Raw genomic sequence first — 27,971 nt, forward strand, 5'->3', positions numbered from 1 at the left:
TTTTTTTTAAACCTCTGGGCTTTCATCTGGAATTCAAAGACTTTCTTAGTGAATATTTTCTACAGTTCTAAAAACTCCTCTAATAATTTTTAAAAAAATTTTTGGTACCAGGGATTGAATTCACAAACCTCACGCCTGCCAGGCAGGTGCTTATGCCACTGAGCTAAATCCCCAGCCCAATAATTTTTTTTTGTACCAGGAACTGAACTCAAGACCTTGTGCTTACCAGGCAGGTACTGTATCACTGAGCTATATCCCTCAGCCACGATAATTCTCACTTATGAATAGAACTGACTGCATTTTTTAGCCCTTGGGTTTTGCTATGTAGTTCAAGTTGGCCTTGAGGATCACTATGTAGCCCAGGCTGACCTCAAACCTGCAGTGACTCTCTTGTCTCAACTGGGATTACAGGTGTGTGCTACCACACCCAGCTTTATTTCTTCATTTACTTATTCTGAAACTATTTTTATAACCATCATCATTATAACTGCGTTAGTCAGATGTACTAGTTCTCATGAAACCTATCGAAGCTTTATCTCTTCATGACTTTTACTGGGCTATACAGTCAGCAGCAGGATAGTCTGCAGCAACACACTGCACTGTTAATTTTTTTGCATGTGTTCAGCAGAACAAGAGCAGTGATAGCAAATGGTGATTTGAAAATAACATTTACCTCAAGACTATTTTCTCTAAGATATTTAAAAGTCACTAGATAGAAGCCTTACCATTTTAAGGGTAATGAGTAAACAAAGGAATTAAAGAATAAATAATGAATAAAAATCCTTACCAGTTTTTCTGCTTCTGTATTCATTTCCCTTAATTTCTTGATATGTTCCTTTTTAATCATGAGAATTTTGGATAATTTAGTCTACAAATAAGAAATGTTTAGGAATAAATACAGGCATTTAAGTATTATAATCAGATATCAAATTTCAGTTTTTCACTATGACATTTAAGCAGATTTTTGTGTCTCAATATAAATATAGCAAACATTTTAATTTATGTATTTGATTAGCTGACAAGAAAATATTATTTTAAAATTCATGTAATTAAGACATGTTAAAAGCGCTAAGGAGTCAACTTAAGCAAGCTTTCACAGCTTAAAACAGGATGTTAACAATGACTGCAAAGAATTGAAGCACAAATTTAAAAACCTTAAGTTTTCACTAATCCTTAAAAAAAAAAAAAAAAGAAAACAGAGAAAGAAACAAATAAAAAACCCCAAGCCTGACTATTGTTGGAAACTGCTAGTGACCAAATCCATTTTCTGGTAAATTGGAAAGCAAAGCAAAAAGCACAAACATTTATCTTGCATTTCCTATACAAACCATTACCATTAGGGAAACAAACAATTGAGGAAGTTCTCAACTATTTCAACTTTTAAGCAAAGGAATGATCTAACCAAACTTCTAGATGCAATCATCAGTTTACAGGATACAAAAGGAGAGAAAAACATGTCTTGACAAAGACTTGCAAACAGCTGTTTATGGCAAAGCCATAATTCATAACTGTCAAAATTTGGAAGCAATTAAGATATCTTTCAGCAGGTGAATGGCTGCACAAACTATGGCACAGTTCATATAATGTAATGTGATCAGTGAAATGAGAGCCGGGCATGCTGGAACACGCTTATAATCTCAGCACTCAGGAGGCTGAGGCAGTAGGATCATTGTGCAAGTGCGAGGCCAGTCTGGGCTACAAACTGAGTTCAAGGCCAACCTGAACTGCCTAGCAAAACCCTACCTATTGAATGAATGAATGAAAGAAAATGAGATCTTGCGCCATGAAAAGATATGGAGGGAACTGGGTATGGTGGTACATGTCTGTAGTCCCTGAACTCAGAGGTTGAGGCAGGAGGATCCCAAAGTTGAGGCTAGTCTGGGCTACACATGAGCTCAAGGCCAACTGGCCTGTGATCCTGTCTCAAAAAAGAGAAAAAGAGAAAAAGGCATAGTAGTACACACCTATAATCCTACCTCTTAGGAGGCTGAGGCAGGAGAAGTGCAACACATTCAAGGCCAGACTCTGTTACCTAGTGAGTTTAAAGTCAGTCTCCACTACATAGCAAGACCCTGTCTCAATCCCAACCCTCCCCGCAAAAAGATATGTAGAAAACTCAAATGCATGTTTGTAAATGAAAGATATGAAAAGTAAACACACTGTATGATTCCAGCTATGCAAAATTCTGGGAAAGGCCAAACTAGGGAGACAAAAAGACCAGTCGTGCCAGGTTTGGAGGAAGGGATGATCTTTTGCTGGAATACAAAAGATTTTTAAGGCATCAAAACTGTTGTGTATCATGCTATAATTACTGATAACTGTGTCCAATCTTTTAAAATATCCAACACTGCAAGTGAGCCCTAAAGAACTTTATGGTCTTTGGGTGATAATGCTGCCAGCGTAACTTCACCAAAGGTAACAAATGTCCTAGTCTAGGGAGTGGGCAGGTGACATACAGAAAATATGTGCACCTTCCTCTCAATTTTTTCTGTGAACCTAAAACTGCTCTAGAAAAAAAGATCTATTAAGTTAAAAAAACAAATGAACATGTAAGTATCAATCAAAACATCAATTCTTTAAACATACTACAACAGTAATTAGCTGTGGTACCCTTTGCTTATGGTTCTGTGGATCTCTCTTTATCTGACCCTGTCCCCCCAAAACCATTTCATGTTCCATTTGTGAAAGGGATAAGCCTTGACTCTTCTCATATTTTCAATCTTTCATATGAAAATATCTACCCTTTGGGCTGGGCATGCTGGTATAATCTTTATCAGTAAAGATGTTTATAACCAGGCATGCGGCTGCACACCTGTAATCCCAGCACTCAGGAGGCCGACTCACAAGAATTGCCATGGGTTCTAGGCCGGCCTGGGCTACACTGTGAAATCCTGGCCAATCTGCACTACATGGCGAGACCCTGTCTCAAGGAACAAAGTATCTACCTTTGTAAGCCAAAAGACGTAAGAAACTTTATATTGTAAGAGTAATTAAGAACATAAGGTTAATACAGAATGCTGTATACATGCATGCAAATGGTAAAACACTATCAACTGCCAAAAAGTAAACACTGAATATTTTAATGGATTATGTTATAAACATCTTTTTTTTCCACTGGTACTAGGCACTGAACTCAGAGTTTTCACCCCTAGACCTTTTTTTTTGAGACAGGGTCTCATAAAGTCACTATATAATTCACAGGCTAGGTTCAAACTGTGATATTCCTGCCTCAGCCTCCCAGAGTGCTGGGACTGCAGATGTGCACCACCATGCCTGCTTATAAATATCTTTACTTATAAAGATTATACTTACTTCAAGTGAAAGTAGTTTTATTTTAAAAAAATTATTAGACTATGATAAACTGAATTTATTTAACTTAATTTTCAAAACCAACTCATTAGAGTTTTAAGTCAGGGGTCAGGGGTTTAGCTCAGCAGCAAAAGTGCCTGCTTGGCAAGTGCGAGGTCATGAGTTTGATTCCCAGTACCCCAAAAAACAAAAAATAAAAAGCAAAAAAACAAAAAACCAACCAATCAGGCCACTTCCAGGTGTACTGGCACATGCCTGTAATCTCAGCACTCGGGAGGCTGACTCCTTGCTTGTTCAAAACCAGTCTGGGCTACAAGGTAAGTTCAAGGCCAGCCTAAACTACATAGTGAGACCCTGTCTCAAAAGAAAAGAAAGAAAAAAAGTCAGGCCACTTAGACTTTAAAAAAAAAAAAAAAAGAGATTAAAAGAAAATAAAACAATAAAAATAAAACAGTAGAAGCAATATAGGATTTCAAAACAAGCTAATAGGAAATTAACCATTGTCACTACATTGCATATTATATATTGTTCAAAAGAGGGTTGGGGATATAACTCAGTGGCACAGTGCCTGACTGGCAAGTGTAAGGTGGTGAATTTGATCTCTGGTATAAGGAAAAACAAACAAACAAAAATACACTATTTCACAAAAAATGGGGCAGCGATATAGCTCAGCAGCAAAACACCAGCCTGGCAAGTGCAATGTCATGAGTTTTATCCCTGGTACACACACACAAAAGGTTTCTCAGATTACAAGATACTGGCATGCAAAACAGATCAAACAATGTAAGAGATTACATTTTGTTTTCCTGAACTAACAGGATCAATAGTACAATTATCTTAGCTATCATACATACATATGTATACATATAACTTTTAAAAATAATATATATATATTTTTGGGCGCCAGGGATTGAACTCAACACCTTGCACTCGCCAGACAGGCAGGCACTTGTGCCACTAAGCTACATCCAGCTCAATTTTTTTTCGTTTTATGACACGGGTCTCACTATGCAGTTCAGACTGGCCTTGAACTCACTCTGTACTCCAGGCAGGACTCAAACTTGCAGCAATCCTCTGCCTCAGCCTCCTGAGTGCTAGGATTATAGGTGTGTGCTGCCACACTCAGCACTTAGAAAGATTATACATATAATACTTACTCGTTTCAATTTAGACTGTGTGTGTTAGTTACGGCGGTAGAGAGAGGGATCCAGTATTCTGTACTGAGTTACATCCTCAGTTCTTTAATTTTTGAGTCACAGTTTTGCTAAACTGTCCAGGTAGGTTTGAATTTATGATCATCCCCCTCAGACTATCAAGAGTGCTGGCATGACAGTGTTGGACCACCACACCTGATTTAGACTTAAGATTTCTTGGTATCTAGTCCCTAAGTATTTAACAAGTAAATACTTTTAGTCACTCTTAGTCTTAGAAAAGACAGTCAAATAAGAAAGAACTCAGTCATTTTTGGCTTTCATTTTCAAGCATTGCTAAAAATAGCAGTCCTTAAAACCTGTGTAATATAACAATATCTGTCCCTAGACAAATCTTAATAACATGAAAGACATCGAGTTTTTAAATATACAGCAAGATATTGCTTACCACTTGAATAAGGAATTCTACAGGAAAACCACCCAATGTTTCAGTGTCAGACCCAGAAATTTTACTTCTCCAAGGTGATTGTCCTAATAAAGGATCACTGTCCTATGGGAACAGAAGAAAATCATTGACTGTTCAAAAAAAGTATCTCATTTTAGATAGAGTTCTATTATATTTAATGCATTAAAATCCAGCAAGAATGAAAATATTTCCAGAGCTTAAGTAACTACTATTTTATATCTGACAACCCAAAGCAATACAGGTAATGCATGAAGTTACTGTAATAACTATATATTTCATAAGACCATAGATCATATTCATAAAAATTACTGACTGTGCTTCCTAAAATATTACTTACTGTAATTGGTGACTGAAGAGGAGTATAATGTAACCGTGGTGGGGTCATAAAAAATCGAGAAGGCCGCTGTTTCTGTCCAAAGGCAGCGATGGGCATGGTTTCATGAGGCTCATTACTCTTTGGGAACAGAGAGGAACCCACAACATTCAGAGAGTTTTACCCATCTTATAACAGCTACATAGCATATTCTATGGTTATGATAAAATGTATTATTCTACAAATATCAAAGACTAGATCAGAGAATGAAAATACTACTTTGCTGACAAAGGTTAAACCCACAAAAGATAAAAAGAATTAAGAAAAAGTTCAAAGAATCAAAACAATTCAAAGAATACTCAACTGACTTTAAAGTATTTCTGTGCTTGCTGAGGGCGGGCCCAGAAGCAGAGGCAGAAGGGGTGTAGCCCCCCGAAACCTCCCTGGACTCTGGGGCTAAACCTCTGTGGCTGAACCTTTGGGGTGTGGATACTCCCACAGCCTGGCAGGGGATGTCTCTAACCTCTCAGTGGCTGCACCTAGCTCTTTGGGTATATACTACATCACTGTAAAGAGACACGGTCTCCTGATTCATAGCAAATGTATAATCATAAAATTTGCTTAGCTGTTATTCTTTAAGAAAAAATGTCATCTGTTTCTACCCAGACATCACAGCTACTAAAGTGGCGAAGACTATGGTAACATAACCTATGCTCCTCAAGATTGAGAAGTGAAAAATATTTTCAGCCAAGATTGCTTGCAGCAAGTAAGGGAAATAATACTTCCCTGTGGCTAGTCTGCTGTCTGTGGAAGAAACTGATTTGCAGAGTGGAGACTATGAATGGAGGATAGGAGTGGACTGTGAATTTCTCCCAGATTAATGAAAATGATAATCAATTATTGAAGGTGATGCTTTGCAGGAGACAGGAGAGGGGATTCCATACCCGAGAACTTCTAGCATTTACAACTATTATGGATTCCAAGTACAATAACAAAAAACTGCTTAGTTCCAGTAGTACTAAAGTAGATCGATTAAAGTAAAAACAACAACAACAACAAAAACCTTTAAAGTGTTTTATAGCCACCTTTGGTTATCAGCACTTAGACTATATGAATATACTATAATCAAACTGTAATATACTTTAACCAAACTGAATTTACTATAATCAAACTGAATTCTTGGTCAAGGAGAAATTTTTCAATGATCTCATATTGAAAATTACATTAATGAAACATGAAAGCAATTTTCCATCTGCCAGGCTGGTGATTTAGCTCAGAGGTGTAAAAAGCCTGCCTACCAAGCAGAAGATCATGAGTTTTGATTCCTGGTACCAAAAAACAAACAAAGGAAAAAAACCCCAAAAAACAAAAAACTTCAAAGACACAGTTAAGAACAACTTTTACAGCGGCATAAGCACCTGCTTGTCAAGTACAAGATCATGAGTTTGGTCCCTGGTACAAAAAATAAAACAAAACAACTTTTTTTCCATCTGTGTTTTAAGACCGCGGGTTTTGTTTAGTTTTGAGATGGGGCATGTTGTCTGGACTCTTGCACTCAGTAATTCTCCCTCAGCCTCCCAACTGCTCAGACTATGCTGGGCCAAAATCTTCCTTTTTTGAAAGGGAAGTTTTGGGGCTGGGGATTTAGCTCAGCGGCATAAGCGCCTGCCTTGCAAGCAGGCAGTCGTGAGTTTAATCTCCGGTACTGATAAAAAAACGAAAAAGACCAAAAAAAAAAAAGAAAGGGGAATTTTGATGATTCCATTCTTTAATGCAAGACTTAAGTGATATATTTTGTTTTACGTCTACTCCAAGTGTTACTTCTCCTCTAGAGCTCCTTTCTAAGGGATGTTTGATAGGGATGTCCTCATCACAAACAGGAAGCCACAGGTTTGTTTTTTTTTTTTTAGTACCAGGAATCAAACTCATGACTGCGCGCTTACAAGGTAGGTGCTTATGCTGCTGAGCCAAATTCCCAGCCCCATACCACAATTTTTAAAAAAGTATATACTAGTGCCTGGCATGGTGGTGCACACCTGTAATCCTAACACTCAGGATGAGGCAGGAAGATTGCTGTGAGTTCCAGGCCAACCTGGGCTACATAGAAGGTCAGGGCCAGCCCGAACTATGATATGAGACATCATCTCAAAAAAACAAAACAAAAACCTACTACATATTAGAAAAGGAAGATTCTATTCTTCCATTCAGGAGATAAAAGCTTTTTCATTTTTAATTACAGTCATAATTCGGGGCTGGGGATTTAGCTCAGCGGCATAAGTACCTGCCTTGCAAACAGGCAGTCGTGAGTTCGATCCGTGGTACCGATAAAAAGGAAAAAGACAAAAAAAAAAAATATTATAGTCATAATTCTTAAAAATTAATTTTATAACAGAAAAAAGGAGAGTAAAATGGATACAATTTCCATTATGCTTAGAAAAGGACTACTTTATTATAAAACTGTGTAGTTTTCTTATGAGTAAGAAATCCCAGGCAGAAGCCTGTGTTTAATTCCTAGTAGTGCAGAAAAAGAAACAAACAAATCTTTATTCTTACATTTCTAAGATGCTGTCTCAGAATGCAATTACATTAGCTCTTAATATTCTTTCCACTTAAGAAGACAGCATGAGATGCACTTTAGGGTCCAGAGTATGCTTGGCACATGTGAAGCCTAAAGGTCCCTACACCACACAAGAAGGTGTGCAGTTCCCTAACTTTGCTAAATCACCAATGAGTGTGAAATAACGTGCCTAAAAGATCTGGATTCTAGCCTCAGATTGACAGGAAAACAGCTCTAGAGCCTTGAATAAATAAATTATTGTACTTAAATCTCAACTTTATCATGGGAAAAATGAAAATACTTAATACTCTCTCTTCCTGTAACTGAGGATAAAACAGATCTTTTTTTTTTTTTCTTTCTGAGAGTCACTCTGTAATTCAGGCTGGCCTTAATTATGCAGCCCCGGCTGGCCTCCAACTCGTGGTGATCCTCCTTCCTCAGCCTCCCTAGTGCTGGGAAAAACAGAACAAATTTTAAAAGAACAAGATGTTACATACTTTTAAAGGTTTTTAGGTTTTTTTATTTTGGTAACAGGCATCAAACTCAGGACCTTGTGCTTGCCCAGAAGGCACTTGTGCCGCTGAGCTAAACCCTTAGCCCTTAGAGAAAGTGTTTTTGCAAGACTATATCGTAACCTATAGCTGGGATTATTAATTAACCTATAGCTGAAGGAGCAATCAGTTCACTACAGTGAAATATCAGGTAGGTAAACAACAATGGAAGGAACCCTGGAAATATATGACTTAAGCATAGCTGTGTTACAGGAGTTTAGTAAGATAGAGTTAGGAACCTTCAAGGTCTCTTCCTTTACAAACTGAAGCCTTGATTCTACACAAAACACAACTTGTAAGAAAAGTACACAATCCATGTAATAGGCATAAAACAAACATATTACAAAAGACTACTTACAAGCACTTCATAGTCAGGGATGGTGTGAGTCCCAAGTCCTGCCCTATCAAAAGTCACTCTGTAAGTGGCATTAAGAGTATCCACAGCATCTATCTGTCCTGTGAACAGACCATCATGTACGCCACGTAGTCGTGCTGAGTAAAGAAACACAGGCATTAACATGTTTGGAGAGATAAAGAATTGACAAATATAAAACTGTTCCAAGTATGTAAGTTAGATCATAAAAGGAATGGTTGTATTCTAATTAGTTTCAGGACAAGCCCGTACTTTATTTTAGGTTGAGAGAAACAACAAAAAGATTTTTCTGAAACAAAAAATGAAAATAACTATCCTTAATTTGATAAAACCATAAAGCTACCAAACTAAGGAAAAAATATTTTAAAATAATTCAGAAGTTAAGCTTCTAAAAAATCAACAAGCCAGGGTTTAGCTCAGTGGTTTGAGCACTTGTCTGATAAGCACGAGGTCATGAGTGCATTCCCTGGTTTAAAAAAAAAAAAGTCAGTGAAATAACTTGTGTCACTGTATTCATAGGCAAAACACTGTAAGTAGCTCAATTTAAAAAAAAAAGTCAGACATGGTGGTACATTCCTATGATCCCAGGTACTTGGGAGGCAAAAGCAGGAAAATTACAAGTTTGAATTCAGTGATGGAAACTTAGGGAAACTACATCAAAATAAAAAAGGGGCTGGGGATGTAGCTCTGTGGAGGACTTTCCCCTGGCTTTGAAGTCCAATAGTGTGGAGGAGTGTGGAGTGAGACAAGAATGCTGTGCAGAAAAGAACTGGCAGAGTAGCCCTGAGGACTGCTTCTTCTAAAAGGCCTACCTTACGAGGCTAGCCCTTGGCTAGCACCTGGAAACCTGGACTTCCAAAGTAGTCCCACGGTTTCCTAATTAGTAAAAGTCATTTATTATGTCTAGACTGCTTGTGAAAGTAAAAGAAATATATTCAGGGCTGGGGATTTAGCTCAGCAGCATAAGTGCCTGCCTGGCAAGTGTGAGGTTGTGAGTTTGATCCCCAGTACCAAAAAAAAAAAAAAAAAAAAAAAAAAAGTGAAATATGTTCAAAGAATTAAAGGGAATATGCCTTGCTAGGAAATTTCAACAGAGAATAGAAACTACACAAAAGAATAAAATGTAAACTAAAGAGTATACTGATAATGCTACATGGTGATGCAGCCTGTAATCCCAGCACTTGAGAGGCTGATGTAGGCGAATTGCCATGAGTCTGATATACAGTGAATTCAAGGACATCCTCAACTACATAGTAAGACCTGTCTCAAAAAAAAAAAAGTATACTAGTAAAAGACATGGTGTTGCACATTCGTAATCTCAGTCCTATGGAGGCTGAGGTAGGGGGCTTGCCATTAATTTGAGGCCAGCTTAGGCCACATAGGGAGTTCAAGGCCAGCCTAAACTACATGGCAAGATTCTGCCTTAAAAAACAAACCAAAAAAGTGTACTATCAGAAACATTTACCATAGGAGCCCATCAACAAGTTTGGGACAACAAAAAGACAGTGAAAGTTTTTAGATACCATATGACAGCAAGTCCATGTTTCTTTCTTATTTAAATTAATAGATAATTTTATTTATCTAGGACCAGGGTTATAGCTCATGGCACAGCACCTGCCTGGTGAATGTGAAGTCCTGGGGTTTGATTCCCAGTACCAAAAAATAAAATAAAATAAAATGTATGTATCGTACAACATGATGTTCTGAAGTATAAACACATCATAGAATGCCTAAATCTAGCTAATTAATGTTTTACTTTACATAATTATTTTTATGGTTAAAAAGACTATATACACTCTCAGGGTGTATTTCAAAAACACAATATATTATTAAGTATAGTCAACATACTATACATCTCCTGAATGTACTGCTTCTGTCTACTGAAATTCTATGCCCTTTGACCAGCATTTCTCTGACCTGCCTCCCTCACCACTTACCCAGGCCCGGGATAGACATCATTCTATTCTCTCTTCTAACACCAACACAAAATGGTATCATGCAGTTTGTCTTTCATCCCAATAATATACAGGAAATCAAACTCAGACTTTTTTATTCTCCAACATAGATCACTTCTAACACTAGGTATATGAGTTTCCCTCACACATCCAGCAAACAATATTACAGGTGTGGTATCAGCTGAATGTGCTCTAATTCAATTCAATTCTGATATTACCTGGGATCATAGACATTGGGCTGAGGACTCAGCCGATAGCTGCCCTCCTGCCCCTGAGTGTGAGTAACAGCTCAGGTTGTTTCCCCAGTGCTCCTGATGGACAGTTAAAAATCAGTGTTCCTATAACCTCTTCTTCACTTCGTAGATTTGCTGAATGGCTCACAGAACCCAGGGAAATATTTCTTTACATTTATGGCTTATTATAAGGCTACTACCAAAGATACAGTTGAGGCTGGGGATTTAGCTCAGTGCCTGCCTGGCAAGAGCCTGCCTGGCAAGCACGAGGTCATGAGCTAAATCCCTGGGACCAATAAACCCCCCAAAGATACAGATGAAAAGATGCATGAGGCAGATAAGGGGAAAGGGATACATATCCCACCCTGATTTCTTCAGGCATACCATCCTGAGACTGTCAAGTGGTCAACTGCCTGGAAACTGTCTTTGAGTATTTACAGAGGTTTCACCACAGTGACAGATAGGTTAAAGCACTGATCACTGGTGATCAGTTTAACTTTCAACCCTTCATCTTCCCCTAGAGGCTGGTAGGTAGGGCTCAAAGGCCCAACTCAGAGTTTTTGTCCTGGTCTTTCAGATGACCAGCCCCATCCTGAGTCAACTCATTAGTATACTTGTAAGGATTCCAAGGACTCTAGGAGTCATATGCAGGTAAAAGAACAAAGATCATATGTGTATTTTACAATACCACACTGGTTGATTTCACTTAACATAATATTCTCTAAGTTCACCCAGCTATTTGAGAATGAGACGTTTTCCTTCTTTAAGGTCAAACAGCATTACACACACACACACAATTTGCTCTACCTGTCATCAGTGGGCACATTGATGGCATTTATTTTGGCTACCTTGAGTAATGCAGCAATAAACATAGGAATACAGACGTTCCTTTGACATAAAGAATTCAATTCCTTTGGATTATGTACGTAGTAGTGGGATTACTGTGTTACATGGTAATTCTCTTAATAACTTTTGGAGGAACCTCCATATTATTTTCTAAACTATTATTTTACTATTCGATCAATAGTATTCAAGGGTTCCTTTTTCTTTACATCCTGACCAACACTTATGGCTTGTTGGTAACTGTTATTCTAACAAGTGATATCTCGTTGTGGTTTTAACTGACATTTCCCTAAAGATTACTGATGCTGAACACTTTTTTCCATATACCTGCTGGCCATACGTATATATTTTTTGAGAAATATCTTTTGTCAATTTTTTTCAGGTTGCTTTCATGCTGTGAGTTGAGTTCCTTACATGTTAGATATTAATCCTTTATCAGACTTGCAACTATTTTCTCCCAGCATATGGATGTTCTTTCACTTTGTTGACTGATTTTTTGCTGTACAGAAGTTTTTCAGTTTGACAAAGTCCTATGTTTCTACTTTTGCTTTTGAGGGCAAATATGTACTCTCATCTATTAAAGACAGACCATTAAAAATAAATCTAATCCAGTGGGGAGTTTAGTCAGTGGCTTAAGTACCTGCTTGACAAATCCAAGGTCACCAGTTCGATCCCCAGTAACAAGAAAAAAAAGGAAAGAAAAAATAATATCTAACCCAAAGAACAGAGAGAAAAAGATTCAGGAAAAATGAACAGAGCCTCTGACAGCTGCAGGAATGGGTCACATATTACCAACATACTTATAATAAACGAGTTTCAGGGGAAAAGTGAGACAACAGTAAAAATGTCAGTAGGGAAATAATGGCTGGAAATTTCCTGGGCTTGAGGAGTTATCCTGCAGACCTGCTGTGCTGTGGACGTGGTCTGTCCTCCACGGTTCGTGTGTGTGAGCCTGCCAGTGAGGCACTAAACACCCCCTGAGAAGCCACTGGGATGCTGCCCGCAGAAGGGTGTGCACAGCAATGCTGTGACCAACCTACTTCCTGCGAGCACAGCTGTCAACAAGAGCAAGAAGCCTGGCCCTTCCTGCACTCCAGCTTCCTAAAGTCACCCCATGAACTCGCCCTTTGCATGTGTTCTGGCCACAATGCCATCTGCCACATCACACAGTCAAGGGGACCTTTTCCAGAACCAAGCAGGGTTGTGACCACACTGGACTTTTGGCTCTTAAATCTATGAGCCACACAAACATCTTTTCTTTATTCAGCCTGTGCTATTTCATTATAGCAATGAAAAACTGACAAGTACAAGATCCAAGAAGCTTACTGAATTCATACCAGTCAAGTTTCTGCACTTGATCTTAGCCAAAAGGCCAAGAAGTAATATACAATCAAGTTTCTGAAATGCAAGAACAAAAACAGAATATTCAAACAGCAAGAGAAAAATAACTCTTCACATACAGAAGATCAGCAGCACAATTAACAGATATATTTCAAGCAGAAACAGTATCAGAAACAGTGCAGGTCAGGACACAATATCATATCAAATACACGAATATGGAAAAACTGCCAGCAAGTATTCTGTATTCTATGAAACTATCTCATACAAACAAAAATGGAGACAACATGTTGCTAGTAGGGATGAATAAGAAAAAGCACTGCAAAAGAAAGAAAGAAAGAAAGAAAAGGTATTGCTTGGGTACCTCTGTGGTAGGGCACTTACTTAGCATGTGCAAGATACCAAGAGAGAGAGGAAAAGGGAGAGGAAGAGGGAGTGAAGAAGTGAAGAGGAAAGGAAAGCAGGAAGAGAGGAAAGAAGGAGAAAGAGATTGAAGAGGGAGAGAGGGAAGGAGGAAAAAGGGAGGGGAGAGAGAGATAGGAAACAATGTCAGATAATAACCAAAATCTGCAGCATGGAAAGAAGAGCATGACAAATGGCAAACATTTACACACAGACAAAAAATTCTGTACACGTAATTTTTTTCTATTCTCTTCATTAGTTTAGCAAAACCACAGAGTATTTTAAACAAGAACTATATAATACTATATTGCTACATTTATCATATAGATATAATGTAAAACATGAGAACAGTAAAAAGGAAGTGAGAAGGAATACAGTGATAGCGGAGAAAAGCTATTTCTAAGCCAGAATTAAGTCAGTATTACCTAAAGTAGAGTGTGATATGTTAAAAATGCAAACTGTGCATATATGTAATTCCTGGAGCAGCAACAAAAACAAAAAACTACTTTCAAAAATCGAGAAGCTAAATCTTATACTACAAAATTTAACACAAAAGTAGGCAGAAAAAAAGGTAACAAACAAAAAATCATGACTAACAAACAGCAAAAGGAAAAGCACAAATGCAATCATGTAGATAATACATTAAATGTGAATGCACTAACCACTGAACAAAAAGCACACATTTGTAGACTGAATTTTTTAAAAAGACCCACTATAAGTTATTTCTACACATGTCAGAGCCATACTTTAGATTCAAAGACAAAAATGTTGAAAGTGAAAGTACAGAAAAAGATGTAGTACGGTAATCGAAATCCTATGAGAATTAGGGTGGTTATATTAATAAAATATACAAAATGAAAATTTAAAATTAAGTATATTACTAAGGACCAAGAGAAACCATGATTTCACATTTCATCATGAAAAAGAGTACCCGAGTGCGGTAGCACACACCTATAATCCCAGCCACTCAGGAGGCAGAGGTAGGACTGACAAGAATTCAAGGCCAGCCTGGACTACATATAGAGAGACCTTGTCTCAGAATACAAACCAAACCAAACCTAAAAAAAAATGTTTTTTTAAAAAAGTATACTGGGAAAACATGACAAACACAAATGTATGAGTCTCTCTTTTCTTTTTTAATTACTGGGGAATGAACTCAGGACCTTCATACTGAGCTTCAACCCCAGTCCTTTTTATCTACTTTTAAGTTTGAGAGTCTTGCTAAGTCACTAAGTTGTCCAGGCTGGGCTCAAACTAGCAATCTTGCCTTAGCTTTTCAAGGAGACTACAGGTATATGCCACCAGGTCTGGATAAATGTATACTTAACAGACCTCCAAATTACATGGAGCAAAAACTGACAGATCTATAAACAGGAATATAAAGCTCAACAATTGGCGATGTTGATACTGTTTTCTCAGTAATTCTCAGAAAAATCACTAAAAGGATACAGAAGAGCTGAACATTATCAGTTAATTTAATCAAACAGTTTGCCTATTTTCCTATTGGTGCCTTTTAATGCAGTTTTTAAATGAAACTAAAAAGTGAGTCATCTGTTGCTTTTTTTTTTTTCGTCCATTCCAACAAATCTCTGCCTTTGAATAGATTCCAAGAACATTTTCCTACATTACTTTTATAGTTCTAGTGTTTCTGCTAAGCCTGTTGTTCCACTTCAAATGACATTTCTTTTCCATACTGGGGATTGAACTAACAACCTCATGCTTGCCAGGCAGGCACTTGTGCTGCTGAGAGAAACTCGCAGCCCTCAGGTTACGTCTGTATATAGAATGAAGGCTTAATGTTTATTTCAGCATAGATATCTAGTTCTTCCAGCAATGCCTGCTTGGAATATCCTCCCTGCCTATGAAAATGCTTTGGTGGCATTATGAAGTCAGCCACCCACAAAAGCCTGAGTGTACTTTCAACTATTAATTGTATTCTACCAAGATGCTGAATGGAAATGTTAATTGTATCCTTGCATTATTCTGACCTTAGTTACTGTCAGTGTTCAAAATTTTACCACTAAGTATACAATAGTAAATTCTTAGTATATGAACTTCAATCAGTTTGAGAGGAATTCCATTTCTAGTTTGTGGACATATTATGAATGTATGATCAATTGGTTTTTCTGTATCTATTGCTAGGCCTGTATAATCTTTTTCTTTTATATTGTTAAGGCTCCTATGGCTTACAGTTAGATGTTCCACCAAAACCTCGTTCCCAAAGGTGGGGCTTTTGGATGACTGGATTACAGACGCTGTGGGTGTGGCCAAGAGGGTATTACACCCCCCCCCCACTCTTCCCTGGACATGCTCTGTTTCCTGGAGGTCATGAGATAAGCAGCTTTCCTCCATCGCACGTTTCTAGCATCCTTTCCTACCTTGGGCCAACTACTGGCTGAAATGAGACCTCTCTTTCTTTAATTTGTGGGTGTCAGGTATTTTGTATCAAGGATGAGAAATGTGACTAAGACAAAGATGAACTAACTTTTTATTGATTTTTAAGTATGTTTTTAGAAATATCTAGTTTGGGGTTCACAGCAAAAGCAGTACAGAGTTCCCATATAAACCCTGCCTCCCCCGCAGGTATCAATCTCCCTTCTACCAATACCATGAAACACAGTGGTATATGTGTTACAGCCAGTCCATCTACACTGACACCTCACTATCACTCATACCACAGTTTAAAAGAATGTTCTTCTTGGAGAACACCCTACAGGTTTTGACAAATGAATACTGATGTTACCACCATTACAGTACCCCACAGGTAAGTTTTTTGTTTTTTTGTCTTTTTCCTTTTTATCGGTACCAGGAATCGAACTCACGACTGCCTGCTTGCAAGGCAGGCGCTTATGCTGCTGAGCTAAATCTCCAGCCCCACACAGGTAAGTTTTGATGTTCCCCAAATCCTCTATGCTCTACCTTTTCATCCTCTCTCCTCCCAACCCTTGGCAATCTGACCTTTTTCATTGTTCCCCAGTTTTGCGTTTTCCAGAAATATACAAGTAGCTGTAGCTTTTTACATTGGCTTGCTTTATTTACTGAGGTGCATTTCAGATTGCTCCACATCTTTTTATGGATTGATAGCTTGTTTCTTTTTAGTATGGAATAATATTTCATTGTCTAGGATGTGCCACAACTGATTTATCCACACCTAAAAGGTATCTTGGTTGCTTCTAAGTTTTGGCATATTTTTGGCAATTATAAATAAAGTTGCCACGAACATCCCAGGAGGTTCTTCTGTGGACATAGTTTTCAACTCCCTTAAATACCAAGACACACAAACACTGGGCTGAATGGTGATTGTGCGCTGAATTCAGTAAAATGAGAGTTTCTGTTGCTTGCCATCTTCATCAGCAGTTGAGTGCTGCAGTGTTTTGGATTTTTGTCATCCTTTAAAGTGTGTAATGGTGCCTGTTTTAATTTGCATTTCTCTGAGGACATCAAATGTTGAGTATGAGATCTTTTTAGACATTTGTTTGCTATCCGTGTATCTTCTTTGGTGGGGTGTCTGTTCAGGTCTTTAGCAGTCTTTTAAATTATTTTCTTATTGTTGAGCTTTGAGAGTTTTTTACATATTTGGATAATAGTCCTATATCAGATATATCTTTTGCAAATATTTTTTCTACCAGTCTATGGCCTATCTCATCATAGTCTTGATGCTGATTTTTGGGGGGAAATACTAGGAACTGAATGCAGGGCTTGACATTGATTTGTGAATCTTTTTTTGTCTTTTTCTTTTTTATCGGTACCAGGGATCGAACTCACGACTACCTGCTTGCAAGGCAGGCGCTTATGCCGCTGAGCTAAATCCCCAGCACCCCGATTTGTGAATCTTCATCCAATTCATATTCCCATAATAAACTTTACTTGGTCATAATCTCTTGATCTTCTTTTATGTTTCTGGGTCCACTTGGTTGGTTGATTGGTTGGTTGGTTAGCTGGTTCTTGGAACTAAACTCAGGGACTTTGCGCTGAGCTAGATACAGCCTTTTAAAGTGTTTGAACTTTACGACAGTATCTTGCTTCTGCCTCAAATGTAGTTGAGAATACAGGTGTACACCACCAGACACAGCACTATCTTTTATTTATTTATTTTTTTTGAGACAAGGTCTCACTATGTAGCTCAGGTTGGTCTCGAACTTATTACAATTCTCCTGCCTCAGCCTACCAAGTGCTAGCATTACTGATGTGCATCACCACACCCAGCTACCTTACAAAATTTTGAACAAACATCCTAATGAATAAATTTGGTTTTACTCGGTCATTAGAAATGCACTATCTCTAGATATTTGGGAAGAAGAAGGTGATCAAGGCATGGAGAAGGGCAGCGGGGGAGAGAAACAGGAAGTAAAAAGAATTAAGATATCTAATGTACACGTATTAACTCTGCACAATGAAATAATCATTACATACTAAAAATGTGTACAAATTTTTTTTAAAAGAAGCTAGTGTATTTCTTTCTTTCTTTTTTTTTTTTAAAAACCAGACCCCCCTTCAATTTATTTATTTATTGCTAGTGTATTTCTTATAAGGAATAATTCTCACTTTGAATCACGCACCAAATAAAAATCAATATAAAAATGTAAAGAAGAAAAAAAGAGAAAGAAAAATGAACTATCTCTAGACCCAAGCACCACAAACCAACTAGAATGGCTGGTCAGGAAAATAAAACAAATATGTAGAAGCAAAAGAGACTAATTTAACAATTTAAACAATACATAGTTATAACTATTCCAATGAATTTTAAATTTCGTTTTCATATCAGTTTGCTTTAGTATATATTACAGTATTACTTTGAACCAGTATACTTTTTTCTAATTACCTTAAAAAATATTTTTCACACATAACATGTACACAATAAATTACCACAGAATTATAAGAAAGCTTTCTAATTCTCTAGTACAAATTATCTTGCTGAAAGTCACACATCACACAGTAACGAGCTTGTCTTTACTTACCTGTAACTTTGGTTCCAATAACCAAGGGCAAAGGAATTTCATCTGGAAGATCTTTGAATTGTGAAACATCTGCAACTTTCCTTTGTTGTAAGAGCCTTATTTTCTGCCGTTTCTGTTTTAATGCTGATCTCTCTTCCTCAAAAAATGCAGAAGAACATCTAGAACAAATTATAAAAATTATGTAAACTTATAACTATCCTACACAGAAATCTGGACTCTGACCATCCATCTCACTGCCCCTTTTTCAAAATTCACATTCTTTTTGAGACAGGATCTTACTATGTAATCCAGGCTGTCCTTGAACTTGCGGTGATACTCCTGCCTCAGGATCCTGAATAGTGGGATTACGGGTATGCACCACCATGCCCATCTACTTCACTTTCTTCTGAGTACTGTATTTTTAAACAAGTCTGTACAGGGGCTGGGGATTTAGTTCAGTGGCATAAGCACCTGCCTTGCAAGCAGGCAATTGTGAGTTCGATCCCCAGTAGCGATAAAAAAAAAAAAAAAAAAAAAAACAAGTCTATAGAAACTGTTTCCCTGTAAATTACTTTTAATTTTAAAAAAAAGGAACCTTTCAAGACAAAGATGTATAAGCAAGCCAAGTCCTCCTATTCTATACCAACTTGTTAATAATCATGTCTGAAGCCCAGGTTTGCTCATAACGATGAAACTGAATTTCAAGATTCTATTCAGAAAAATATGGCATTTTCTCTCCGACCCAGTGAGCAAATCAATATAGGTATTTAAGATGAAATTTGCCACTGTGTGAGTTTTTAATCACACTCTCTGTATTGAAATTTAGATACCAGATTTTTTCTTTTTTGCTAGGGCCTTTTTTTCCCCACCAAACTTCAGGATGAATCAAAGTATTTAAGCATGATTTTCACATCTTATTATACTTACCATCAAAGGCACATTATTATGAGCTTAATTTTCATTTAATTTTAAGTGGACTATAGTGGATGATAAACAAGGACTGAAAATATACAGAAAGATCATAGCCAATATACTCTGACTTCTGACTGAATACAGCTCGATCAAGTTCTATTTATAGGAAGAATGTGACAAAACAAAGCACTGCATTGCTAATAAATTGAACTACATCTTATTTTCTTTCTTTCAGGCCAGCCTTGAGCTCACTTTATAGCCCAGGCTGGTCTTGAACTTGCAACAATTCTCCTACCTCAGCTTCCTGAGTGCTGAGATTAGTCATCAGCTACCATGCTCGGTTAGAAAAATATTTTTTTCCCCCTTTTGGTAATATGGATTGAACCCAGGGCCTTTATACAGAATTGTATGACCAGCTGCTTTAAAATTTTTTTTCTTTTAAACTTCACATGGTGGCATACACCTGTAACCCCAGCTCTTGGGAGGCTGAAGTAGGATTGCCTCAAGTTCAAGGCCAGCCTGGCCTAGTGAGTTCAAAGCTAGAGTGAGAGACCTTGTCTCAAAAGCCAAAACAAAACAAATGCCTCCAAAAAACTAAAAAAATAAAATTTTAAGACAGGGTCTTGCTAAATTTATATGTAACCCAGACTGGCCTTAAACTTGAGATCCTCCTACCTCACCTTCCCTGAGTGCTGGGTTTACAGGCATCCAACATCATGCCTGACAAAATCAGCCTTATTCTCTCCACAACACCACTTACAACTCTTGGGCCGGGTGTGGTGGTGCACTCCTGTTATCCCAGCACATGGGAGGCTGAGGAAGGAGGATCACAAGTTCAAGGCCAGTCTAGGCTACATGGTGAGTTCAAGGTGAGCCTATAATACACAGGGAGACCCTGGCTCAAAAAAAAAAGTCTTAGCATTTAAGAGTTCAGGTCTCATAATACCTCCCTGTAGCTGACAATTAGAACTGTCTGCTGCTTTGCATATCACAGTTCCCACATCCCTTCTTGTACTAACTTGCCCAAAGTTTGAAATTTTTTTGTAGTTATTAATGTCTCGAGATACAATGTGCATATAATAAACTCCAAGTGTTAAAGGTGTACAATTTGATAAATTCTGACACGTACACGCCTTGCACAATCCATAAATCCCTCATTACAATCAAGATAATGAACACACAGCCCCAGTGTCCTTGTATTACCATATTCTGCTTTGCAATTCTCCCAATCTCAGATCCCTCCTCCTCAAATGATCACTAAGTTGTTTTTTTTGGTTTTTTTTGTCTTTTTCGTTTTTATCGGTACCAGGGATCAAACTCACGACTGCCTGCTTGCAAGGCAGGCAGGCACTTATGCCGCTGAGCTAAATCCCCAGCCCCTCTAAGTTGCTCTTTAACTATTGAGTTTTATCCACGCTGTTGCATCAATATTTGTTCATTCTTTTATACTGGTGAGTAGTACTCCATTGCATACATGTGTCACAATTTGTTCATCCATTTACCTACTGAACATTTGGGATTTATTTAGTTTTTGACTAAGGCAAAGTTGCTACGGGCAGCATATGGACAGTGTGTGTATCAGTTTTTGTATAAACATATCCTTTCACTCCTTTTCTCTCTTTCTTCCTTCATGCTGGGATTACTGCACCTGCACACTCAGATTGCACTTTCTTGCCTTTTTCTGCCTAGACACTGGGGACGCCGAGGCTCCCCAAGTACCCTGCTCTACCACTAAGCATCCACCTCACAGCCCCCCTACTCCTTTTGGTGGTACTAAGGATTGAACTCAGGGGCATTCCACCAAGCTACATTTCCATTCCATTTTAATTTTAAGGCAGGGTTGCCCAGACTGGCTTCGAACCTGCAACTGAAGTATCTACTCAGAGTTTTGCCCATTTTGTTAACTGAACTATTTCTTCTTATTGAATTTAAAAGTTCATTATATATTCTAGACATAATATACATATTTTGTATATTTTGGGAACATTCAGATTTTATTTAAATAGTATCTCTGAGTAGTGAATACATTTGCATGGCTTCTGATTTAAGAGGTCAAAAGGTACTGAAAATTCTTGCTGGGTATGGTAGTGCATGCTTATGATCCCAACATTTGGGAAGCTGAAGCAGGAGGATCATTTCAAGTTTAAGGGTACATAGCAAGACCCTTACTCAAAAAACCAAAAACAAAAGCAAAGGGGCTGGGGATTTAGCTCAGCGGCATAAGTGCCTGCCTTGCACGTAGGCAGTCATCTCGATCCCTGGTACCGATAAAAAAGGAAAAAGACAAAAAAAAAAAAAAAAAAAAGTATTGAAAACTCTTATACCCACATTCACATTCCTTAGTTACCCAGTTTGGTTCCCAAAAGATCATTATTACCAAAAAAAAAAAAATCAACATTACACATTTTGTGTATGTCCTTCACTGGTACTTTAGCATACACCACTCAAAAAAAGCATGTTCTCTTTCTTCTGTTCTCAAATAGTTAAAATACACACCACTATTTATTTTGTAATCTTAATATATACCAGCTAGTACTCTTGCCATCAATATGTACAGAACTGTTTTTGTTGCCCAGGATTGAAGGCTAAGTATGTGCTCTACCTTGGAGCTACACTCCTTGTTCATGTTTCTGTTTAATGTTAAGTAGTTGCAGAGTTTTCTACTCAACAGTTTGATCATTTCTGTACTAATGAACATCTCACTTGTTGCCAATCTTTTGCTGCTACGAATAAAACTGAAAAAAAAAATACATTTCATCTGTGTGCAAATATTTCTATGGTATAAATACCTAGAAGTGCTAGTGAAAAAGAATGCAAATTTATAAATTTGATAATTATATCTAACTGCTCTCCACAGTGATTATACAAAATTAATCTCTTACAAGCAGGACATAGAATAACTCTTTCCCCATACTATTAGCAAACTGTTAAAGCTTCATGAAGCTCATCAATCTGAAAGTAAAAACTACTATCTCAACAAACTTTCATTTTGCATTTCCTATGAGAAAAACTGAAATTTTTCCAGGTGTAACTGAGTCATTTCTTTCTTACATATGAACTATCTGTATATAAAAATTTTTTTTTGGTACCAGGGATTGAACTCACGACCTTGCGCTTAACAGACAGGGGCTTAAACCACTGAGCTAAATCCCCAGCCCCATGTATATAATAATTTTTATTATGGGTTATTTAACTTTTTACTGGTTTGTAGAGCTTCTTTACATATTAGAGAATTAACCCTCTGTGATGAATAGTAATGTGTATTTATATTGCTGAATTTTTATTCCTTTTCTTTTTTGACAGTACAGAACGTTATCATTTTAATAAAATCTAATTTACTGGTATTCTTTTATGGTTCCTAGCTTTGCAGCCTATTAGAAAGACCTCTTCCAAGCTGGGCTTCACAGTGTATACCTGTAATCCTAGCCGGGAGGCTGAGGCTGGAGAATCCCGATTTTGAGCCCAGCCTGGGGAACTTAAAAAAAAAAAAAAAAATCAACAGGGGCTGGGGATGTAGCTCAGTGCAAAGGTCTCAGGTTTAATCTCTAGTAATATATATTTTAAAAAATCAATGTAGTAACGATACTATCAACTGTTCAACTGTTTACTGAGTTTATTTCACACTTGATTTTAACCAAAAGGTAGAGAAGTGATATTGATTTGTTTTATTTCATTTTAAACAAAACTTTACTTTTACCTCCGTGGTTTTCCCATAAGCCGTCTGATTTTTCCCCACTCTACTCTTGTTAACTTTCTTGTTTTCAAATTAGGAAAAGATTCCTTCAGACATACACAGAAGTCATTATCACCTTCAAAAAGTGGTCTGTAAAACAGAAATGTTATTTTATTGGTTAATATATAATTCATTACTTTCTTAAATGACATAAAATTCAAAACATGCATTCCAATTTTCCTAATCATAATAATAACAAAATGTTACCTGTCACTTTTACCCCATTTACACACAAAATAGCCACTAATTCAAAGTGCTAAAATTAAATCCTCGGCACGTATGAAACAACTAATGTGCAAAAGGCACTCAAAAAACACTGCTTGAGATTTGAGGAGATACTGACTCCTGTTCAGTCTGTTACATGGTAATATGTGCGAATCTGTCCTTAGGGAGGGTGTCCTGGTCCCGGTATTACAGCTGACAAAAACAAACAAAATCTCTGTCCCAAAAGTAATACCATCACCAAGGACTCAGATTAAACTAGTCTGAGAACATTTAGAAGTCTCAAGGATTAAACTAGGTTTTGAGATTTCCAGAAGAACTCCAATCAGAAAACTTTCATAAGTATATGTTAAACCTGTACACAAAAACAACATAAATCTATTCATGAGTTTGGGAAAGCAGTCTTCACAAAAGACACATAAATATCTTGAACTCAGATATGAATCTGAGATATACAAGCTACAGAGTAGGCAGTTGGTCTGGAAAATAGAAAGGGAGTACAAATAAATATCCAGTAAACCAAGCATTAATAACAGCATACAAAGATGGAATGGAAATCAAAATTTTTACTCAATAAATTCTATTAAATATGTTTTCCAGCCAAATCTTTTTTTTTTTTAATTTTATTTAAGGAGAAAAAAGAAAAAAAACAGAAAAAGGGTACAAGTTATACAGACTTTCAGAAAAAATAAACAGTAGGAAATCACTAGTTAATTACATATTGTCATCTTAGAAATAGTTGTTGAAGTTACAAAATTAAAGTATATAGAGGAGACTTTTAAACAGTGAGACTGCAAACAGTTTTGTTCAATGATCCCAACCGAATCTGTTTTTTCTTTTCTTTTCTTTTCTTTTTTTTGTCTTTTTCATTTTTATTGGTACCAGGGATTGAACTCACAGCTGCCTGCTTGCAAGGCAGGTGCTTATGCCGCTGAGCTAAATCCCCAGCCCCTATCCCAGCAGAATCTTTATACTATGTTCTACTTAAACATTTATGAAAAGCAGAAGTGCTTAAGTACTGTACACTAAATATAAAGACTACCCTCCTAACAATTTTCCTGAGTTATTTTTAACCTTAGTAAGTTTGAAATTATGCTAGTACTTAAGCTCTCAGGACTTATAAAGTAAATCTCATACACTGCAAACAATGCTTTCACTTAGGGTATCCCTATGTATTGTCATTGTTAATTATAATGCAGAAATTATACTTTTAGTTTTTCACCAAATTGTAAAACTTCTTCCCCAAAGAGGTGTAGCAAAGGTTAAAAATCTTCCCAGGCTACTCAGAAGATTAAAACAGAAGGATCATTTGAGTTCAGGAGTCCAAGACCAGCCTGGGAAAACCCAGCCAGACCCAATCTCCACACAAAGAAAAAAGAAGAAAAGGAAAAAAGAGAGAGAGAGAGAGAAAGAAGCAGAGTGAAGTCAAGAAAAAGTAAGGTGAATATAAGCTTTTAGAAAAGGTTGCAGCTTATAACATTTGAAAAACAAATTTTTGGTTCAAGTAATATTCAGGATATAAGTCATGATACATACTTATCTATATTTGAATAGAACCACTCATATATGCACCATTTATGTGCTTTTGGAAGCTTGAGTAGGTTCCGTAATCGAAAACCAATCTTCTGTGAAGCTTTCTTATCTGGTGTTGACATTGTTGCTGTAAATTTCTACACAATTAAAAAATAGATTAATTACAGCTCTATCAAGTAAAAAATGAACAGTTAGAACATTGAATACATTTGTAAAAAGGTAAGTTAAGTTTAAGTTTTAAACACATTTCAATGCTATTCAACAAGAAATTTTTGTTTGACAACATTCTGGGTATTTCTTACAGTTAAAGTCTCAAATTTCATAACACATTCTGACAACGAAAGCGAAATATTTGCCCATACCACATTTAAACTGCATTTCAATTTAAGCATGTGAGGGAAAAAAAAAAAAAAAAAAACTTACATGAGATAATCCTAGACTTTCTGGGCTAGAAAACACCAGACAGAACTGCTGCACTGGCTCAGTGGCACAATGCTTGCCTAGCCTGAGTGAGATCTTGTGTTCAATACATAGCATTGTAAAATAAAACACACACACCCACTGCTGAGAAGAGTGAGGGAATGTGCACATGTGCAAGCAAGCACGCAGCCCAGACGTGAATTCTTATCCACTGGAGAACTCTAATGCTTCTCAAAGGTTTTAAATCACTGAAGAGAAACAAAAAACTTCCCAACTATTTTAATAAAGTCAGGATAACAGACAACAAAATCTGCCAAAATGGGCCAGGGATAAATCTCAGCAGCATAAGTGCCTGCCTGGCAATGTGAGATTGTGAGTTTGATCCCCAGTACCAATAAAATAAAATAAAATAAAATAAAATAAAATAAGATAAGATATCTGACAAAAGTATAAAAAAACTTCAGAAAATATCATTCATGTGTATGAATTGCTAAAACTCTTAAAAATAAAAAATATGGGGCTGGGGATTTAGCTCAGCGGCCTAAGTGCCTGCTTTGCAAGCATGTGGTCATGAGTTCAATCCCCAGAATCAATAAAAAAATAATAATAATAAAATAAAATAAAAATAAATTATAATGCAGAAATTATACTTTAAAAACACCATTAAAACATCTAAACAATACAAGCACCATTAAACCATCTAAATAGGGGGCTGGGGATTTAGCTCAGCGGCATAAGCACCTGCCTTGCAAGCAGGCAGTCGTGAGTTCGATCCCTGGTACCGATAAAAAAAAGGAAAAAGACAAAAAAAAAAAAAAAAATCTAAATAATACAATGCCAGCCAGTGGAATTCATATCAAGAATGATCCAGCGACTGGGGATATAGCTCAGCAGCACAATGCCTGGAAAGCACAAGGTCATGAGATCAATTCCTGGCACACACACACACACAAAATTAAAATCTAGTACTAGGAAATTATTAACGTAATTTACTATTATTAATAAATCAAAACAAGAAAAGTCCTATGCTCACCTCCAACAATACTAAAAGCATTTGAACAATACCCAATAAACACGTAGGAGGCTAAGGTAGCAGGACTCCAAGTTTGAGGCCAGCATGGGCAACTTAGTTAAGATCTTGCCTCAAAATAAAAAATAAAAAGGGCTAGGGGTATGCTCAGTGATAAAGTACTATACTTGTCTAGAATGTGCAAGGTTCTAGGTTCAAGCCCAACAGCCTCTCCCTCCTCACCAAAAAAATAAAATGACTGAAAAAACACAATATAATAAAAATGAAGCAACAAAACTAATGTGCAGGAAAGTTTAGATTTTATGTTTAACCTATATTAGAAAAGAAGAAATAACTCAAATAAATAACCTGAGTTCCTTTTTGTTGCCAGTAACACAGTACTACAGAGTGGGTGAATTATAAAGAAATTTATTCCCACTCATAGCTCTGGAGGTCTGAGGGGTCACATTTGATAGTAGCCTCCAGAACTACCAATACTGAACTTAAACAATGCTACTTTCTCTACAAAAGAATCAGCTGTTGACATTCAGTAGTAGCAACAGAAAAGAGACTAAAATACTTGACAAAATGTATTTCTCTTCATTCCAATCCAAAAATCTTTATTGGGCTGGGGATACGGATTAGAGCAAGTGTAAGATCTTGGGTTCAATCCTCAGCCCTAGAAAAGAAATCTGTATCATACTCAATGCTAAAATACTAAATACATTCTAATTAAAGGAGAGAATATAACTAAGACATCAACTATTACAACTATTCTTTAAACACTCTTTTCAAGGAATTGCCCACTTATACAAAGAACAACAAAAAAAAAACAGAAAAAAGCCAAAATTACCATTACTTTATCCTAGAAAAGTAAAAAAAAGCAAAAAACTGAACCATGAAAAATGATAAGAAAATTTAATGAAGCACATAAATACAAAATTGATCTATAAAAATTAGTATCCTGGGGCCTGGGGATTTAGCTCAGCGGCATAAGCACCTGCCTTGCAAGCAGGCGGTCAGGAGTTCGATCCCCGGTACCGATAAAAAAAAAAAAAAAAAAATTAGTATCCTGATCAGTGTTCAAACCAATCACTCGTTAGCTAAGCATAGTGGCTCATGTTTGTAACCTCAGCACTCTGGGAGGCTGAGACAAAAGGATCTCAAATTTAAGCCTAACTTGGGCAACTTGGTGAAGTAAGATCTTATTTCAAAAATTAAAAATTAAAAAAGAAGACCAGGATATACTCAGTGCAAAAGCCCTGTGTTCAACCTCCTTTACCTCCCTCAACATCAATCTTTTCTAAATATAAGTAAGGGCTAGGGATTTAGCTCAGTGGCATAAGCACCTACCTGGCAAGTGTGAGGTTGTGAGTTCAATCCCTGGTACCCCCCCCCAAACTATTAAATAAAAAGAGTAGACTAAATATAAGTAAGTATTGATTAGATAATAAAACAAGAAAAATTCTGTTTATAAGAGCAAAAAAATGACAAGTAACAGATATTAAATACCTAGGAATATACTTATGTGCAAGATTAATATGGGAAAAATTATTAATCTAGTGAAAAATTAAGGATTTGAATCACTGAACTCCCAATGAGTTCTTGGGAAGACATCTCAATGTCACATATATATCATTCCCCACAATTTATAATATTATACAATAACAATAAAAATGCCAATAGCATGTCTTTTCTACTCAGTTGATCCTAA

The 27,971-nt window shown here is 36.9% G+C and overlaps 1 protein-coding gene across 4 annotated transcripts in view; it reads right to left on the minus strand.

Annotated features, from left to right (window-relative positions):
• Lin9 (lin-9 DREAM MuvB core complex component) overlaps positions 1–27,971 on the minus strand; it is a 64,258-nt gene that overhangs the window by 17,993 nt on the left and 18,294 nt on the right. For all 4 annotated transcript variants that reach the window (XM_003462363.5, XM_013143535.3, XM_063239413.1 and 1 more), the window contains 7 exons: positions 24,832–24,965; positions 23,038–23,163; positions 18,450–18,607; positions 8,706–8,839; positions 5,264–5,380; positions 4,909–5,010; positions 788–868 (listed from right to left, as the gene is read on the minus strand). In XM_003462363.5, coding sequence (XP_003462411.1) covers positions 788–868; positions 4,909–5,010; positions 5,264–5,380; positions 8,706–8,839; positions 18,450–18,607; positions 23,038–23,163; positions 24,832–24,965 — 852 coding nt within the window. The remainder of the gene's footprint in view (positions 1–787; positions 869–4,908; positions 5,011–5,263; positions 5,381–8,705; positions 8,840–18,449; positions 18,608–23,037; positions 23,164–24,831; positions 24,966–27,971) is intronic.

This window comes from Cavia porcellus, unplaced genomic scaffold (assembly GCF_034190915.1).
Source record: "Cavia porcellus strain 051 isolate PalLab524CR breed Dunkin Hartley unplaced genomic scaffold, mCavPor4.1 scaffold_28, whole genome shotgun sequence".
Taxonomy (NCBI): domain Eukaryota; kingdom Metazoa; phylum Chordata; class Mammalia; order Rodentia; family Caviidae; genus Cavia; species Cavia porcellus.